At 41.3% G+C, this 19639-nt stretch overlaps 1 protein-coding gene across 1 annotated transcript in view; it reads right to left on the bottom strand.

The window, feature by feature from the left end:
• The window catches only part of ttc7b (tetratricopeptide repeat domain 7B), a 253419-nt gene that overhangs the window by 149985 nt on the left and 83795 nt on the right, over positions 1-19639 (bottom strand). Inside the window, exons 7-9 of the mRNA XM_078562037.1 lie at positions 12522-12605; positions 11536-11640; positions 1823-1940 (exon numbers count right to left, since the gene is read on the bottom strand). Coding sequence (XP_078418163.1) covers positions 1823-1940; positions 11536-11640; positions 12522-12605 — 307 coding nt within the window. The remainder of the gene's footprint in view (positions 1-1822; positions 1941-11535; positions 11641-12521; positions 12606-19639) is intronic.

Raw genomic sequence — 19639 nt, 5'->3', positions numbered from 1 at the left:
TTCTAAACTTCTACCAACTTTTGTAAGAAGTGTTTCCTAATTTCACTCCTGAAAGCTATGTCCTCTAGTCCTAGATTCCCCAAACAGCAAAAATAATTATCTACCCTTCTCCTTAATATTTTGAAAACTTCAATCAAATCACCCCATAATGTTCTAAATTGCAGGGAATGCAACCCTGGTTTGTGTTTTCGATCCTTGGAATTTAATGCTTAGAGTCCAGGTATCAGTCTGGTAAATCTACGTTGCATTCTCTCCGAAGATGTGTCGCCCAGAAGTGAACACAGTACTCAAGGCGTGTTCTAACCAGGGCTTTGTAAAGCTGGGGCGTCACTTCCAATCCCTTGTTATTCTTGTCCTCTAGATATAAATGCCAGCATTCCATCTGTCTTTTTGATTATTTTTTGTACCTTTTCATGACATTTTAATGATCTATGTACTTGGACCCACAAGTCCCTTTGGAGCTTCCCTGCTTCCAGTTTTTCATCATTTAGAAATACTCTGTTCTATCTTTTTTAGGTCTAAAGTGGCTGTCCTCACACTCATGAATATCCACTGGTCACAGTTTTCCTCATTCGCTTAATCTATTAATATCTCTTGTAATTTTATGTTTCCTTCTACATTATTCACAATACTGATGATCTTTGTGTCATCAGCAAACTTACAGATGTGGCTCTCTATTCTGCCATCTAAGTTGTGAATAAATATAGTGATTACTTGAGGTGCAAAAATTCAATATTAGCCTTCAAAAGGAAATTGGACAATTTCTTAAAGGAGAAAAAGAATGCAGTGATATAGCGAAAGAGCGAGGGAGTGGGACTAACTGAATTGTTCTTTGAAACTTGATGGGGGAGGCAGTGGCAAAGTGGTATTGTCACTGGACTGGTATTCCAGAGGCCCAGGGTAATGCTCTGGGGACCTGGGTTTGAATCCCACCACAGCAGATGGTGAAATTTGAATTCATTAGAAGTCTGATGATGAGCATGATCAACCATTGTCGATTGTTGTAAAAAACCATCTGGTTCACTAATGTTGTTTAGGGAAGGAAATCTGCCGTCCTTACCTGCTCTGGCCTACATATGACCTGCAGCAATGTGGTTGACTCTTAAAAATGCCCTTATAATACTACAGAACTAGGGCGCACTGTTTTAAAATTAGGGGTCGTCCTTTTAGATCCCTCTAAGAGGGTTGTGCAACTTTGGACCTCTGCCTCAGAAGGTGGTGGAGGCAGGGTCATTGAATACTTTTAAGGCAGAGGTAGATTGATTCCCTTGCCTAACAAGAATCTAAGGTTTTCAGGGGTAGATGGGAATGTGGAAATCGAAACACAAGATCAGCCATGATCTTATTGAATGGTGGAACAGACTTGAGGGGCTGAATGGTCTACTCTCGCTCCTACTTCTCATGCTCTACGTAGACACAATTGAGGTATCATTTTAAAAGTTGAAGGTTGTCGGTCCATTAACCATGAAAGATGAAACTTCTTTCCAAACTGGTTTGACACATGGTTTCGTGAGAGCTAGGACATATATACGAACTTAAGAATCCATGGCCAAAGCCCACAGTGTAGGACACCACTAAGTCCAACTAAATTGAGGTTTGGTGGCATCAAGTTTGGATGTTGAAGGTCTGTAAGTTGTAGGAAAAAATAGAGAGGTAATGAGCTTTCGTGGCTTTGAAGCCCTGGGAAAGAATGAGTTAGAGTAGGAAACAGTGAGTATTCTCAATTTCATCACAATGAGAATACAAGGTGGAGAATTGCATGTCACTGCATATATCATGGGGCTATACTGCCAAGCTTTGTGGGTTTCTACAGTGCCCTTACCATCTGTGGCCTGGAGACTGTAGGTCAAGCCGACAGCTAAAAAGCCTTTAGCTCGAAACTCAGGTTCTTTTTCACTCATCTCGGTCACCATCTTAGCAAACTGCTCACCCTCTCCCAACTGGAAAACAAAAATAAAGACAGAGATCATGTTTTAAAAAATTATAGCAAAAAAGGGCAATGTTGTTTGCTAGTAAATCTCCATTTCCATAAATCACAGAATCAGAGAATGGTTACAGCACAGAAAGAGGCCATTCAGCCCATCATGTCTGTGCTGGCTCTCTGAAGGAGCAATCACCTGATGCCATTCCCCTGACTTCTCCCCATAGTCCTGCACATTCTCCCGTTTCAGATAGTAATCCAATTCCCTCTTGGACGCCTTGATTGAACCTGCCTCCACCACACATTCAGGCAATGCATTCCAGATCCTAACCACTTGATGCGTGAAAAAGTTTATTCGAATGTCTCTATTGCTTCTTTTGCCAATTACCTTAAATCTGTGCCCTCTTGTTCTCCACCCTTCCATCAATGGGAACAGTTTCTCCCTATCTACTCTGACTCCCTTATGATTTTGAATATCTCTATCAAATCCCTCTCAACCTTCTCTTTTCCAAGGAAAATAGTCCCAACTACTCCACATACGTAACTGAAGCTCTTCATCCAGGAACCATTCTTGTGAATCTTTTCTGTATTCTCTCGCATGCCTTCACATCCTTCCTAAAGTGTGGCGCCCAGAACTGGATACCCTAGTTGAGGCCGAACTAGTGTTTTATGTAAGTTTAACAGAATCTCCTTTTATACTCTATGCCCCTATTAATAAAGCTTAGGATGCTGTATGCTTTATTAATTGCTCTCTCAACTTGCCCTGCCACCTTCAATGATTTATGCACATATACATCAAGGTCTCTGTCCCTGCACCCCATTTAGAATAATACCTTTTATTTTATATTGTCTCCCCATGCTCTTTCTACCAAAATGAATCACTTCACGCTGCACTAAATTTCTAATCTCCTATTTTCCCCTCCATTCCACCAACCTGTTTCTGTCCTTTTGGAGTTGCACACCACCTTCCTCACAGTTTGTAATACTTCCAAGTTTTGCATTGTCAACAAGTTTTGAAATTGTGCCTGTACACCAAGGTCTATGTCATTTATATATCAGGAAGAGTAGCAGTCCCAACAGTGATCCTTGGGGGACTCCACTATAAACATTCCTCCAGTCTGAAAAATATTCATTAACCACTACTCTCTGTTTCCTGTCACTCAGCCAATTTCGTATCCGTGTTGCTACTCTCCCTTTTATTGCATGAGCTATAACTTTGCTCACAAGTCTGTCATGCAGCACTTTATCAAATTGGAAATCCATGTATACCAGACCAACAGCATTACCCTAAATAACTCTCTCTGTCATCTCATCAAAAACTTCAAGCAAGTTAGTTAAGCATGATTCTCCCTTAAATCCGTGCTGGCTTTCCTTAATAACCACAATTGCCCACGTGACTATTGATTTCGTAACTAATTATCATTTTTAGAAACCCTCCCACCATCAAGGTTAAACGGACTGGCCTGTAGTTGCTGGGCTTATCTTTACACTCTTCTTTTGAACAAGGGTGTAATGTTTATGATTCTCCAGTTCTCTGTCACCAGCCCCAAGTCTAAGGAAGACTGTAAAATTACGGCCAGTGCCTCTGCAATTTCCGCTCTCACTTCCCTCAGCATCCAGGGATGCAGCTCATCCGGTCCTTCTGCCGTATCAGCTTTAAGTACAGACAACCTACCCAATACCTCTTTATCAATTTTAAACCCTTCCAAGTATCTCCTTTTTCACTATGACCTGCACAGCATCTTCTTCCTTGGTAAAGGCAGATGCAAAGTATTCATTTACTACCCCAGCCATGCCCCCTGCCTCCATGCATAAATCCCCTTTTTTGGTCCCCATCAGCCCCACTGCTCCCTTTATTATTTTACTATTTACCCTTTTACTATTTATATGCCTATAAATGGCTTTTGGATTTCCTTTTATTTCAGCTGACAGTCTCTTTTCAACTCTCTTTGCTTCTTTTACTTGCTTTTTCAATTCTCCTCTGAACTTTCTATAATCATCTGGTTCTTGGTTATATTATCCATCTGGTATCTGTCATAAGCACACTTTTTCCTCTTCATCCAATCTCTATCTCTTTTGTCAACCAGGGTGCTCTGGATTTGCTTTACCTTTCCCATTCATGGGAACATACCTCGACTATGCCCAATCTATCTCTTCTTTAAAGGCAGCCCATTGTTCAGTTACAGTTTTGCCCGCCAACCTTTGATTCCAATTTATCTGGGTCAGATCTATTCTCTCCCCATTGAAGTTGGTTTCCTCCATGGGCAAGAGAGTTCTCCCTGCTGTCCTGGTCAATATTTATCCCTCAACCAACCTCACTGAAATAGATTATCTGTTCTTTATCACATTGCTGTTTGTGGGACATTGCTGTATGTTAGTAATCGCAGGTAGCTCTCCAGGGATATTAATAGTTATAAGGCAGTCTTGGAGATACTAATTAAAAAAAACTTGCATTCATATAGCGCCTCTTGAGACCTCAGATGTCCCAAAGCACTTTACAGCTAATTAAATACTTTTGAAATATAGTCTTTGTCATAAGATAGGAAAGGTAGCAACCAATTTGCATACTGAAAGGGCCCACAAACAGCAATTAAAGATTGCATTATGTTCAAGTCTCTGGAGTGGAACTTGAACCCACAGCATTCTAATTCTGAGATGATAATGCTACCATTGAGACATGGCTAATTCTAACTCAAAATGTTTGCAGGGGTTCCTGGGAACCTACAATGTTTGCAGGAAGGTTCTTCAGAGAGTTAGCATTTCTTGGGGGCGATCTCTTAAGAGTCTAAAATTTGAAACAGAAGAATACAAGAAATACGAGCAGTAGAAGACCATACCTCCCGTCGAGTCTTCTCTGCCATTCAATATGATCAAGGCTGATCTTGGGCTTCAACCCCACTTGTCCACCCATATCCCTTGATTTTCTGAGATACCAAAAATCTGTCCATCCCAGCCTTTAATGTATTCAACGATGGAGTGCCCACAACTCTCTGGGGCAGCAAATTCCAAAGGTTTACAACTCTTTCAATGAAATAGTTTCTCCTCATCACAATCTCAAATGATCGGCCCTTTATCCTGGGGCTGTGGCCCCGTGTTTAAGTTTCCCTGACCGATGGAAACAATTTCTCAGCGTCCACCCTATCAAGCCCCGTTGTATGTTTCAATGAGATCACCTCTCATTCTTCTAAACTCCAGAGAATATAGGCCCAATTTACTCAGTCTTAAAACATAGGAGGCTATTCAGCTCCTCGAGCCTGTTCCATCATTTAATGAGATTATGGCTGCTCTGTATCCTAACTCTATCCACCTGCCTTGGCTCTAAATCAGTAAATACTCTTGCTAGCAAAAACATATCAATCTCAGATTTAAAATTATTAATTGAATTAGCATCTATTGCTTTTTGTGGGAGAGTTTTCCACACTTCTACAACACTTTACGTGAAAGTGTGAATTGTTTTCTAACTTCTCTCCTCAATGGCCTGCCTCTGATTTTAAGTTTATGTCTCCCATCAGTGGATCTGTCCTCTTTTTGGTCTAAGATGGAATATCTCACACTTAATCCTTCTGCTGCAGTTTTGTCACTTTATCAATGTTGCTTTGTACATTTATGCTCCATTTACACCGCTTACTATCAATCTTTGTGCCAATGGCAAACTTATTATCTAAATCATTAATGAATATAATGAATAGTTGAGGTCCAGCATAGATCCCGTGTGATACCACTAGACATTTTCTTCCAATTCGAGTAAATATCCATTGTCCCTACTCTGTCCCCCACCACCTAACCAATCTCCTAACTGTTCTCCTTCAATTCCATGAGCTTTAATTTTAGACAACTGTTTCTTATGTAAAACCTTATCGAATGCCTTCTGGAAGTCCATATGAACTCAGTCCATAGATTTCCCCTGTCCAATACTTGTTTCCTCAAAAATTCAATGATGTTTGTTAGACATGGCCTTCCTTTTATAAATCTGTGTTGATCTCTGGTCAGCTGAAATTACTGTAAGTGCTCAGTCACTGTCCTTAATTACAGATTCCAATACCTTCCCCGGAACGAGTGTTGGGCCAACAGGTTTATAATTTCCTGATTTTTCTCTATCTTGTCTTTCTTAAATAATGAAATTACATATGCGATTTTCCAATCTAAAGGGGCAATTCCAGAATCAAGAGAGCTTTGGAAGGTTATGGCTATAGAACCAGCAATTTCCTCACCTACTACCTTTAAAATTATGGGGCGGAAAACATCAAATCCTGGGGATTTGTCAGTCTTTAGTGTCATTATTTTTTTCCAATGCTGTTTTCTTGCTGACATTAACTTTAGTAAATTCAAGTCCTTGATTTGTTACTAATTTCTCTAGAATGTCAAGTGTATTATCCTCTTTCCTCTACTGTGAAGGCTGACACCAAGTAATTACACAAGTCTACAGTACCCTTTTCTCACAATATTGCTCTCATCTGTTTTCAAGGGCCTACATGAGCCTCGACTATGCTTTTCCTTCTAATTTAATTGTAAAACAAAATTGTATTAATATTGATATTCCTCGCAAATTTCTTTTTATAAGGCTTATTGCTGTCTGTCTGAGGTCAGTAGACTCAACTCAGCCCCAGCAGCTTTTGTGGCCTATATGAGCTTCACAGTAATATACCAGGATGCCCACTGATACCTTAAAAATAAGAGGTCTTCAGCGTGCTATTATTATTATTGCCATCTATTCTGCCGAGGTATAGATTTAGGCAACAATGTACCAAACTCTTTGTTGAGCGTTTAATTCAACTATGGAGAAGTTGAAAGTGCATAGACAAACCCCGCTGTGCTCAAATGTACCCTGATGAATTCAAAGTCACATAGGTAAACATTTAAGCTTATTTTTATGCTGTTTAATTACAGGCTTGAGTGTTTGTTGCTCATTTTTTCCCTCATTTAGATTTCAGAGCTGAAGATGAATATGATGCTCTGAGATTCAGTCTATGTTTCCCCACCCTCTCCCCCACCTCCCCTTAAACAACAAACTCTTTGGTAGTTTAATCATATCTCTCCAAACCCAAAAATGTTATGCTTATAGTGAACTTTGTGAAGAGCAGTGGCTACGTCTTGATAGTCAGTTGTGTCAAGTAACTTGCACAAAGCAAGATCTCACAGTCAGTGATGGGATAAATAACCTACTGATCCATCCTTTTTTTCAGTCAGTTGGTCAAGTTAGTGAAGGTGAAGATAACCACATTATCAAGAGAGCTCCCATCTCTCCACTGAACAGTGCACCATGACCTTGGAGAGACAAACAGGGTCTCTGTTTAACATGTCATCTGAAAAACAGCACCTCTGACAGTGCAGCACTCCCTCAGTACTGCACTGGAGCATCTGTCTGGATTATCTGTTCAAGACTCTAGAGTAGAGCTTGAACCTTCAACCCTCTGGTTCAGATTAAGATTAAGGCAACCAGCTAAAAGAGAGCAAACAAAAATTAATGAGGGGGAAAAGCTCTTGCATGTTATTTGAAATCATAGTTTGAAATATTTGAGCTGTTTCTTTGATCCCAAGAGTTAATTAAATTGTTGCTGCAAATGATATGAGACAGCAGTAATTTATCATAAATTAAAGGATGTATATCCAATTATAACATCAGTCCAGGTGTTTTATTCAGCAACGTATTAATATTACATTACATTAACCATTCTCCTCTGTATCCCTCTCAACAGCACTAACTTAGAGCAACTAATTAAATGATTAATTTCACCGTTATCGACACACTCTGCAATGTACTAATGTAGAAAATGCCAACCTCTGGCTCACTTTATTCTCAGATATATCTTCAAAAATGGACTGAAGGGATCTGCAGTAATCGATCATTCAGAACCATGTCTTCTTGGAGCTTTGAATTGAACAATATCTGCCTCCCTCTCTCCAGAAAGATTGGGTACACATTATAGACACTCCGGCTCCATAAGAATATAAGAAATAGGAGCAGGAATGCTCCACTACTCAATACAATCATGGTTGATCTGATTGTGGCCTCAGCTCCACTTTCCCACCCGCTTCCCATATCCCTCGATTCCCTGAGACCAAAAATTTGTCTATTCCAGCCTTAAATATACTCAACAATAAAGCATCCACAACTGTCTGGAGTAGACAATTCCAAAGGTTCACAACCATTCAGGTGATCACTTCAATTTGAGTCTAGATAGTGTCAACTGTGTATTTAACAGTGGGGACTCATTAAGGTGGGGGGTGGATGAGCATCACTGTCAAGCTCAATCCTGTTCACACTCCCAATTCTCTCTCACTTTCTTGCAGAAGGCATTGAATGCCAAATAACAGCAGGAAGGCCTGGTTGGTTTCTACCCTCTAGCTCAGGAGTTCTAATAACCCAGGGGTGTCAAACTCAATTGATATGGTGTGCCTGCTCTGACATCCTGACACTGGGCATAGGCCATGTTCACTAGAAGCTATTTGGACACACTTAGTGTGTATCTCAGTGAAAACCGGGGTTAAGCAAGGCTGTCTTATTGCACCAACTCTCTTCTCCATTTTCCTTGCTGCAATACTGCACAAAACATTCAGGAAATTACCCACAGGCATGGAGATAATCTACAGAACTGGTGAGAAACTGTTCAAACTACGCTGCCTTCAATCCAAAACCAAAACCACTCCAACCTCAGTCATAGGGCTTCAGTATGCAGATAATGCTTGTGTGTGCATTCATTCAGAAACTGAGCTTCAGGTCATTGTCAACTCCTGGGAAGATGAAAAACTGGACCTTTCACTAAACACCAGGAAAACTAAGATCTTCTTTTAACCAACTCCCACAGCAAAACACCTTCCCCAATTGATTAAGATCAATAGCAAGATCTTAGAATATGTGGACTATTACCGTATCTTGGGACTCTCTTCTCAACAAAGGCAGAAATATATTTAAAAATTCACCATGCCAGCTCAACATTCGGTTGACTGGGGAAGAGAGTATTTGAGAACTAGTATCTCAAACCTGAGGCAAAAGTCATGGTTTACCAGGCAGCAGCGATCCCTGCATTGGAGACTACAGCAGGCAACTCAAAGCACTGGAGAAATACCACCAGCAGTGTCTTTGCAAGATCCTCCAAATCTGGTGGTAAGAGAGGCGATCCAACAGCAGTGTCCTCTCCCAAACCAACTCGCCCAGCATGGGGACACTAATCACTCAAAACCAGTTCTGCTGGGCAGGACATGTTCGTGTGCCTGACACCAGACTCCCAAAGCAACTGCTCTACTCAGAACTCAGCTGCAGCAGGAGACTCCCAGGGAGACAGCAGAAACGCTTGCGGGATGTCCTCAAAACATCCCTGAAGACGTCAAACATCCCCGCTGACGCATGGGAGACCCTGGCTTGTGACCAACCAAAATGCACAAGGTTCATTTGGGAAGTCACTGAACACAGCAAGAGACTTTGTCGGGAACATGAAGAAGCGAAGTGGAAGAATAGGAGGAAGCGCATAAAGCTCCAAACAACTCATCTGCCTGGCCCTTTAAGCACTACTTACCCTGTTTGCAGCAGAGGCTGAAGTTTGAGCATTGGACCTATCAGCCACCTCAGAAGCCACTGCATTGGAGTAGAAGCAAGACATCCTTGATCCCGAGGGACTGTCTAAGGAGGAGGACACGCTGGGGGAGGAAATTGGTCTGGATTTTGCCCATTTTACAGGTGGAAAACAAACTTGTTGTATACCAATTTCCAGTGTGTCAGTTCACCAGCTGGTCCTGTTTCCAGTCACCCGTCAGTAGGTGGTGGCGTTGTGTGTCTGTGGGAGGGAGTGGGTAGGGAACTGGGGTGATGCTATGGAACAAAGAGACGATGGTGGCTGCAGCAAGGGATTTAAAAGCAACAGTTCTCTTGGATGCTGGTAGTGGCGCACAGGAGATTCACACCCCATTCTGGGAGACTAAGCGTATCACACCTCAGGCTGGATGGAACGGTTCCATGGTCAAGATCAGCTTACATAGCATCAACCTGGGATCAAACATGGTGCTTGTGTGCCCACTGTCACAGTCCCACAACAGGCAATGCATTTATCTGCATATCTGTATTCAACAATTAGAAAACTTTGAGCCTGTCACTGCATTGATCTGATTTGGTTTGTGACAGGCTTATTTGTCCTTCCCCACCGTGATTCGGTTTTGGTTCCCCATCTGGTGGACAGCTTTATTCTGAGTATCAGCCAAATGAAGAATAATCAGTAAAGCTGATTTGAGAGCCAGCGGTACCCACCTATGCTCAATGGGTCTTGGCCCTCTGCACTGAAACGCTAGTGACAACACTGTCTGCAATTTAATGGGCTTCAGTCTAACAATGCTGCTTTCACAGAATGCTGAGCAGCTCAAACCTGCCACACAGATCAATGCTCTGATTTACAAAAGGTTCTGCAACAACAGAAACATCAGAAAGAGTGCATATCATCTTTACAAAGCAACTTGTTGCCTATAAAACGTCGGCTGTGTACGTTTAAGTTCTGACCTAAAGTTTGTTAGGAAGGGTAAATCTCCAATAATATTCTCTTCAATCCTCCTCTATTTCTCATTTCCAATCTGCCCTGTTCTTTGGATGGGAGATGTCACTTATAATTGTAACTGCAGTACAGTGACGTGTTCAACATATCGGTGCAGTAACATGGGAGTGTTCAATTGCACTGGTGGGAGGTCAGGGTGTAGTAGTGATGAGAGGGTATGTTGTTTGAATTTGATCATACTAGGGAGGTTAGGGTGTGGGACTGGGGCTGATGAGGTATGGACAGTATAAGGTGTAGATGCATTGGACCGAGTATGAGGGTATTAGTTAAATGGGAGAGGGGGCAGTTAGGAAGAGAAGAATCCTAGGGTGTGAGGAGAGCAGTATGGTGATTAGGCTTTTTTGGGGATTGGTTGCCACAAGGAGGGAAAAGGTATGGGTACTTTTTGGGGCAGAAGCAGCGGAATTTGGCAGGAGGGAACCTGGGGATAAACTACTGACGTCTGATCAGCATCGAGAAAAGTGGGAAACTGATAATTATTTGGAGTGGAAGTGGTGACAGGTGGCACAAAGGAGCAGGGAAAAGGGAGGAGATTCAATATGTATGACAAGACGCAACAGGAAGGAGAGGGGTGGGGAAAGGCACTGGTGTAATGATGGGGGATGGCTGTAGAGATGGAGTGCAGCAAAGCAAAAGAACTCTGATGGATAAAACAATTTGCATTTATATAGCGTCTTAACATAGTAAAATATTCCAAGGTGCTTTCACAAGAACCTTATTGGACAAAATTTAACATTGAACCAAATAAGGGGAGGTTCAGACAGGTGATCGAAAACTTGGTCAAAGTGGCAAAATTACTTGAAGGTGGAGAGAGGGGCTGAGAGGCTTCCAGAGTGAATCCCAGAGCTTAGGGCCTGGGCAGCTGAAGGAACAGCCGCGAATGGTGTGGTGATTAAAATATGGGGTAGGCAGGAGGCCAGAATTAGGGTAGCGCAGAGATCGTGAAGGGTTGTAGGGCTGGAGAGGGTGTCGAGATAGGAAGGGGCAAGGTCATGGAGGGGACTGAAAAAGAGGATGAGAATTTAAGAAGCAAATTAAAGTCAGTATTTAAATACAAAGAGAATTCACATGACTTACCCAGTGAAGAGATCCGATGCACAATTTGGTAGCGAGAAGTGGAATTGTGGGATCATCTGGTTTCAGCCTTATACATTCTCTCAGTACCCTCACTGCCCGGGCAGACTAAGGAAAGACAATGGTAGAAAAACACTATTTTAAAATTATTCATAGGTCTAACTGTTTCATATTATATTTTCATTTCCCTTCTCTTTCTGGGTCTTATCCAGCTAAGTCACTAAAAACCAGATGAAGTTGATATTGACTTTACAGCTTCAGTTCCAACTACCACACTTAGTATCAGGGAATTATACAGCACAGAAGGATATCATTCAGGTGCCGTCTTTCAGATGAGATGTTAAATCCTAGACCCTGTCAATTTCTTAAGTGGGTGTAGAAGATTCCATTGGCACATTCAAAGACAAGGCAAGTTCTCCCCAGTGTTCTGACCAGCATTTATCCTTCAACCAACACCTAAAACAGACCATCTGTTCATTACCTCATTGCCATTTCTGGGGCCTTGTTATATGCAAACTGACCGCCACAATTAGCAGCGATAAAGGGAGACTTGCATTTCTAAAGCACCTTTCATAATCTTAAAATGTCCCAAAGCACTTTACAGCCAAATGAAGTACTTTTGAAGTGTCACTGTTGTAATGTGGGAAATGCAGTAACCAATTTGTGCACATCAAGATCCACAAATAGCAATAAAATAAATAAACAGAATAGTGAAGTTTATTGAGAGATAAATATTGGCCAGGATGCTGGGATAACTCCCCTTCTTTTCTACGAATAGTACCATGGGATCTTTTATGGTCACCTGAGAAAGTAGGCAGGGCCTTGCTTTAACATCTTGTCCAAAAGATGACACCTTTGAAAGGTGCAGCAGTCCCTCAGAGGGAACATAGCAGAGTAATAGAACTAATACATTTATTGGCAGTTACAATTTTATTTGAAACGATTTAAAAATATGTATCACAACTAAATTTTATTTAGTTTGTACTTACCTTGCCAGCAGCCATGAGGGACAATGCAAACTGGTACCAAAGATGAAACTCTTCAAATGTAAACTTCATTGCTCGTTCCAAGCACTAGAATTGAAAAAGAACATGAAAAACACCTTAATTTCAAAACTGTCCACATTCAGCATTTGAACAGAAGCATTTTTCCCTGATTCTCAAAGGCTGCGTTCAGACTATGAACTGTGGTATCTCTGTGAAGCTAATGAAGCTGCAGTGTAAATCTGAACCCCAAGGTTCGACCTCAATCGAGTACAAAATGGAGCAACACGTCCTTCTCCAGGAACTTCAACAACCTCAGTACTTGAGAGGAGCAAAACTGATCTGTACTGGTACTACAATTCCAGTGCAAACACAGCTTAATGTGAGGTTGAAGAACAATCTGCTGCTGAAACTCTCAATCATGCCTTTGCTGCCTCTAGACTTGGCTATTCCAATGCTCTCCTGGTCGGCCTCCCATCTTCCACCCTCCTCAAACTTGAGCAGATCCAAAATTTGCACCAAGTCCAGTTCACCCATCACTGTTGTGTTACATTGGCACCCGCTCCAGCAACAGCTCCATTTTAAAATTCTCGTCCTCATTTTCAAATCCATCCATAGCCTCACTCTCCTCTATGTCAGTAACCTCCTCTAGTCCTGCTACCCTGCAAAAACTCTGCTTTGTGCTAAATATGCTCTCTTGTGCATTGCTTATTTTAATCACTACCACTGGTGGCCATGCCCTAAGCTTCCTGGGCCCCTAAGCTCTGGAATCTCATCCCCAAATCTCTCTACCTCACTCACCTCCTTTAAGGTGCTTTTAATTGTCACCTGCCTTCTATCTTCTTATGTGGCTTGGTGTGAAATTTTCTCTCATAAGGCTCCTGTGGAGCACCTTGGGACATTTTACTGCATTTAAGGCACTCAAGAAGCTTGACACCATCCAGAACAAAGCAGCCTGCTTGATTAGCACCATTTCCACAAACATTCACTCCCTCCATCACCAACACACAGTAGCAGCAGTGTGTACCATCTACAAGATACACTGCAGGAGCTCACCAAGGCTCCTTAGACAGCACCTTCCAAACTCATGACCATTACCACCTAAGAAGGGCAAGGGCAGCAGACACACGGGAACACCACCACGTGGAAATTCCCCTCAAAGCCACACACCATCCTGACTTGGAAATATATCGCTGTTCCTTCATTGTCACTAACAGCACTGTGGGTGTACCTACACCAGATGGACTGCAGCGGTTCAAGAAGGCAGCTCACCACCACTTTCTCAAGGGCAATTAGGGATGGGCAATGAATTCTGAACTAGCCAGCGGCGCCCATATCCCATGAATTAATTATTAAAAATTCTTTGGATGTAATTTTTGTTACAGAATGGCTACCATTAGTTGCCAATTCATCACTTAATGCATCCTCCAGACAGCTCAGAAATACATTTTCCAGAGGCTGTCTTGCTTTAAACAAAAAGGTTGCATTTATATATTGCGTTTCATGACCACTGGAAGTATCAAAGCATTTTACAGCCAATGGAGTATGTTTGAAGTGTAGTCACTGTTGTAATGTATGAAATGCAGCAGCCAAATTGCGCAGGGCAAGCTCTCACAAACATGATAATAACCAGACAATCTGTTTTCCTGATGCTGATTGAAGGATAAACATTGGGAGGACACTGGGGATAACTCTCCTGTTTTTTTTCAAAATAATGCCATGAGACCTTTTACATCTACCCAAGCAGGCAGACGGGATCTCAGTTTAATGTCTCATCCAAAAGCGGCATCTCCAACAGTGTAGCACTCCCTCAGTACTGCACTGAAGTGTCAACCTACAGTGGGACTTGGTACAGAAGAAAATATGGATGCTGCAAATCTGAAATTATAACAGAAAATGCTGGAAATACTCACCAGGTCTGGCAGCATCAGTAGAAAGAGAAACAGAGTTAATGTTTCAAATTGATGACCATTCTTCAGAATATGGAAGAAAGGTTCTGACAAAAGGTCATCGACCTGAAAGGTTAATTCTGTTTCCCACTCCACAGTTGTAGCTTTATGACACCATTACTGTAGATTAATTGTTAAATTAATTAATGGTCAAGGTCAGAGAATTCATGGAACAAGCCCATCACTGACTCATCACCTCTGTGCTGGTCAACTGCAGTGATCTATTCTAACACTCTGTTCCTTCTCTTTCCCTCTATCCTTTGGTATCTCTTTTCAACTAATTAATATATTCTTTCGGATGTGTGCAGACTGTTAGATCTTCCTAGTACAGAATGCCCTCTAAAGTCATTGGGTGACTAAAATCCGCAATTAATCTTGGAGAGGTTTGGGGTGGCTGGGGTGTGAGGGGGATGGGGAAATTTCACATTCTCTCAAAAAAGACATAACGCATAACTTTAACAAAAAATTCAACTCCAGGCAGGGTGTAACAATTGGCTGAGTAAAGACCAAATAAATGTTGGTAGATTTATTGTGACAGTCTGAAGCTCACCAAGTTGATGCATCAAAACTAAGGCCAAGAATGTGATTAAACATAAGCAATATAAAGCCAAAAGATTACAGAAGTTTAGTGTTGTACAATATTTTCCCTTTATTTTTTTTCAAATAGCTAAAATTAATTTCCTGAGGTCAACAATAGACAGGCAAACTCCATCATCAATCAGTCTCTGAGCTCGTTCTCCAGCAGGAGTAGCTCATTCAGCCCTATCCCCCAAACAGCACTAATGATTTATGCAAAGCAGCACCCTCATCATAGCTCAGTCGGTAAAATGTCAGTTTGGCTTATCAGTAACCCGTATTAGTTATTGGATGTGTTTAAGCCCCACTCCAACACTTGAGTATATAGAAATACACAAAAGTTACAACATGGAAACAGGTTAATGGCCCAACCAATCCATGTTAGCCTAACATCTGTCACAGGGAAAATGTTAGCAGCTATTATTAAAGATGTTATAGCATGGCACTTAGAAAAATTCAAGGCAATCAGGCAGAGTCAACATGGTTTTGCGAAAGGGAAATAGTGTTTAACCAACTTATTGGAGCTCTTTGAGGAAGAATGTGCTGTGGTTAAAGTGGAACCGGTGGATGTACTGGGCTTAGATTTCCAGAAGGCATTTGATAAAGTAGCACATCAAACGTTACTGCATAAAATAAAAGCTCATGGCATAGGGGGTAACATATTGGCATGGATAGAAGACTGGCTAGCTAACAAGAAGCAGAGAGTTGGTGTAAATGGGTCTTTTTCTGGTTGGCAGGATGTGACGAGTGGTGTGCCACAGGGATCAGTGCTGGGGCCTCAACAATTTATATAAATGATTTGGATGAAGGGACCAAAGGAATGGTTTCTAAATTTGCTGATGACACGAAGACAGGTAGGAAAGTAAGTTGTGAAGAGGATGTAAGGCTACAAAGTGACATAGGTAGGTTAAGTGAGTGGGCAAAGATCTGGCCAATGGAGTATAATGTGGGTAAATGTGAAATCGTTCATTTTGGCAGGAGGGGTAAAAGGGTGAGAAATTGCAGAGCTCTGATATTCTGAGGGATCTGGGTGTCCTAGTGCATGAATCACAAAAGGTTAGTATGCAGGTACAACAGGTAGTTAGGAAAACTAATAGAATATAATTTGTGAGGGGAATTGATTATAAAAGTAGGGCGGCTATGCTTAAGTTGTATAGGGCATTGGTGAGACCACATCTGGACAGTATTAGTAGTATACAGTCTCCTTACTTAAAGAAAAATGTAAATACATCAGAAGCAGTTCAGAGAAGGTTTACTAGACTAATACTAGGAATGGTCGGGTTGTCTTATGAGGAAGGGCTGGACAGGTAAGGGTTGTATCCACTAGAATCTAGGAGTAAGAGGCGACCCACATTTGCGATTCAGCTATATCATTACCCAGAATAAATTGAACCCCTGCAATGGGCAATTGTTCCACCACTCCAACTATAACTTCACCTGTCTTCCATTTGCTCTTTAAATTTACCTTCCACAATGGAATAGATTTAGCATCTCCATGAACCCCACCTGTTCCTGCAATATTCCCTTTGAACAACAAATATCACTATCCCACAACATTAAGGATTGACTAGTGTGGCCGTGTCTCTTAAAATGTTAAGATCTTTACCCACTCCACCCTGTACACATGGAAAGACTTTCCCTTCACACACAAAGTCTTTAAACATTTCTGTAACCTGGTCCTCAGAATTCTCAAGTAAACTGTGAACACATTCCCACTTCTTCATCTATCACTGATTCTCCCTGTTTCACCTGTAGGCAAACCACTGGTTTTGTCCTGTGCCTGAACCTCAGAACACAGTACTTTTACCTCCAGAGCTTTTCTGTATCCCCAACAATTCCAGCAGATTTTTCCTGCAATCTCCAACACACTGACTTCGTGTGCCCCACTTTATTATAATGAAAACATGTCAATTTTCGACTGTCACTTCTACCTTCAGCATCTTCCTTTTTATTCTGAGAAAAAATTTCCTGGGAACTTCCAGCTACTCCTTCTCTTCCCTGACTACCTTCCTTTCACCTTCCCACTTTTTATCTTTTTCCAATTTGAAAGGGTGATGGAAAAAAAGGTTTAACTCTATGAACTAACTCATAATCATCAGCTATCTCTGTTGCTTTTCTTACAGAATGAACCCTCTGTTCCTCCACATGAGTTCTCACCACCAAAGGGATTGAATCTTTAAATTCTTCCAAAATAATTACTTCCCTAAGAGCTGCATATGTTGTTTCTATTTTTAACGCCCATATCCACATTACTTTGTTTTACTCTTTCAGTATAAGTTTGCCCAGGCTGTTTTCTCATATTCCTAAATTTCTGCCTGTATGCTTCAGGAACCAACTCATATGCACTCGAAATAGCCTTTTTCACCACATCATAATTCACCGACATTTCTTCTGATAGCAAAGCATATACCTCAGGCGCCCTACCTCGCAACTTAGACTGTAATAATAACATCCAGGTTTCCTGTGGCCATTTCATCTAGCTAGCTTCTCAAATGAAATAAAGAATGCTCCAATATCTTTTTCCTCAAACTTTGGAAGAATTTCCCTTTTTAAAGCCATTTCTCTGTGCTTCTAATTCAAGTTTTTTCAGTTCCTTTGCTTGTTCAAATTCAAGTGTCTTCATTTGTAACTGAAGTCTCTCTACCTCCAGCTGTGACTCACTACTGTCAGGTTTCACTTCCAACTGTAGATGCTGTGCTATACTTTTAATTATATCTAATTTCCTAGCACCTTCAGATAACCCCAATTTTAACTTATCTGCCAACTCAGTTAACTTACTTTTGGTTATTTTTTTCCAACCCAATCAGAGTTATACCTTCTACTCCTAGACACGTCTTAGCAATTGCCAAAGCCATCTTGCAGTCTCACCGCTTCTAAAATATCTCTCAAACTCCTGAATCCAAAGTGCTTCTCGTACTCATAACCTTAAGATTCATCAATCAAGGAATTACAAATATTTTTATCCCGCTAGAGCTCCCAATTGTTATGGCACAGCAGTTGGCAAAGCTGAGTTATTTAAAAATCCCAGAGGGAAACTTTAAACAACTGTCATAACCTATATTTTTATTTTTGTATGTTTGAGATGCAGCTCTAAATTCAGGAGTCAGGCCACCAGTTCTCAAGAGGTTTTATATCAAAATACATGAGACATTTATTAATTTACACAAATTAAATATATACACATGGCTACAAATTACTACTATCATAACTTTTAACAAATTCCCAAACTAATCTCCATTAAGGCAACAGCAACCCATAGACTTTTAAGCAGACACCAGGCAAAGCATTTTCACCTTACAAATTCAAAATGAGGTTCCTTTCACTTTGGTTCCTTGCAGACACAGTGGTAGGCTTGTAGGCTTTGATGTTACATTGCTTCTGCCCTGCACACACAAAACTGCTAGCGATTATATCCAGCACATCTCATTGAATGTAAATTCTCAATGTATCACCAGGCCCTTTGAACTCCACCTCTTCTAACAATAAAACCCCTTTCATAGTACCAATTTTATTAGTAATATGAATATATTGCTTGGACTCTGCTAGCTAGGTGCCAGATTTCACTCGCCTTGTTGAATGCTCTATTCAACAAAATGCAAATGCTCTCTACTCTTAAATCTCAAAACTAGTACACATCAAAGCACCCAGACTAGCTGGCTTTAATCCAATTAAGACACACCCACAGACAAACCCTCTATTTTTAAAAGAAAAATAATTTCCAATGATATTAATAGCTTCATGACAAATGTTAACATTGGTTCTGCCTCAACCACCAACCTTGGAAGAGAATTCCATACCCGCACACCGCTTTGTGTACAGGTCCCAAGACTGTGGGCCTTTTTTATATTTCTTACATTTAATCTTCTGCCTATTGTTCGTGTTTTTGACCTCTCAAATGCTGGATACCATCAGCTTTTTTAAATCTTTCATGGGATGTGGTCATTGCTGGCAAGGCCAGCAGTTGTTGCCCATCCCTCATTGCCCTTGGATTGAGTGATTTACCAGGCCATTTCAGCCAGCAGTTAAAAGTTAACTGTGGGTCTGGAATCACATTTGGCCAAACTGGGTGGGGCAGATTTCCTTCCCTAAAGGACATTAGCGAACCAGATAGGGTTTTTACAAGCGTCGATGATGAGTTTTATGGTCACAATTACTGGAACTATCTTTCAATTCCAGATTTTATTAATTGAATTTAAATTCCACCATCTGTCATGGTGGGACTTGAGCTTGTGTCCCCAAAGCAGTAGCCTGGTCCTCTGAGTTACTGGTCCAATGACATTACCACTACACCACCATCTCCCCTGTCTATCTATCCTGTCCCATCCTTTCATAATAGGCTGAGGGAGTGCTGCATTGTCAGAGGTGCTGTCTCCTGGATGAGACACTGATCAGAGGCCCTGATTACCCTCTCAGGCGGTTGTAAAATATCACATGGCATTAACTGAATATGATTAGGGAAATTCTCCTGGTATCTTGTCCATCATTTATCCTTCATTCAATACCAGCCAAACAGATTAACTGGTTATTTATCACACTACCGTTTGTAGGACCCTGCTATGCACAAATTGGCTGCTGTGTTTGCCTACATAACAGTGGTCA

The sequence above is a fragment of the Cetorhinus maximus genome, chromosome 18, assembly GCF_964194155.1.
Source record: "Cetorhinus maximus chromosome 18, sCetMax3.hap1.1, whole genome shotgun sequence".
NCBI classification, from domain to species: Eukaryota; Metazoa; Chordata; class Chondrichthyes; order Lamniformes; family Cetorhinidae; genus Cetorhinus; species Cetorhinus maximus.
Note: the sequence above shows the minus strand (reverse complement) of the source record. Positions and strands in the feature narration are given on the sequence as shown.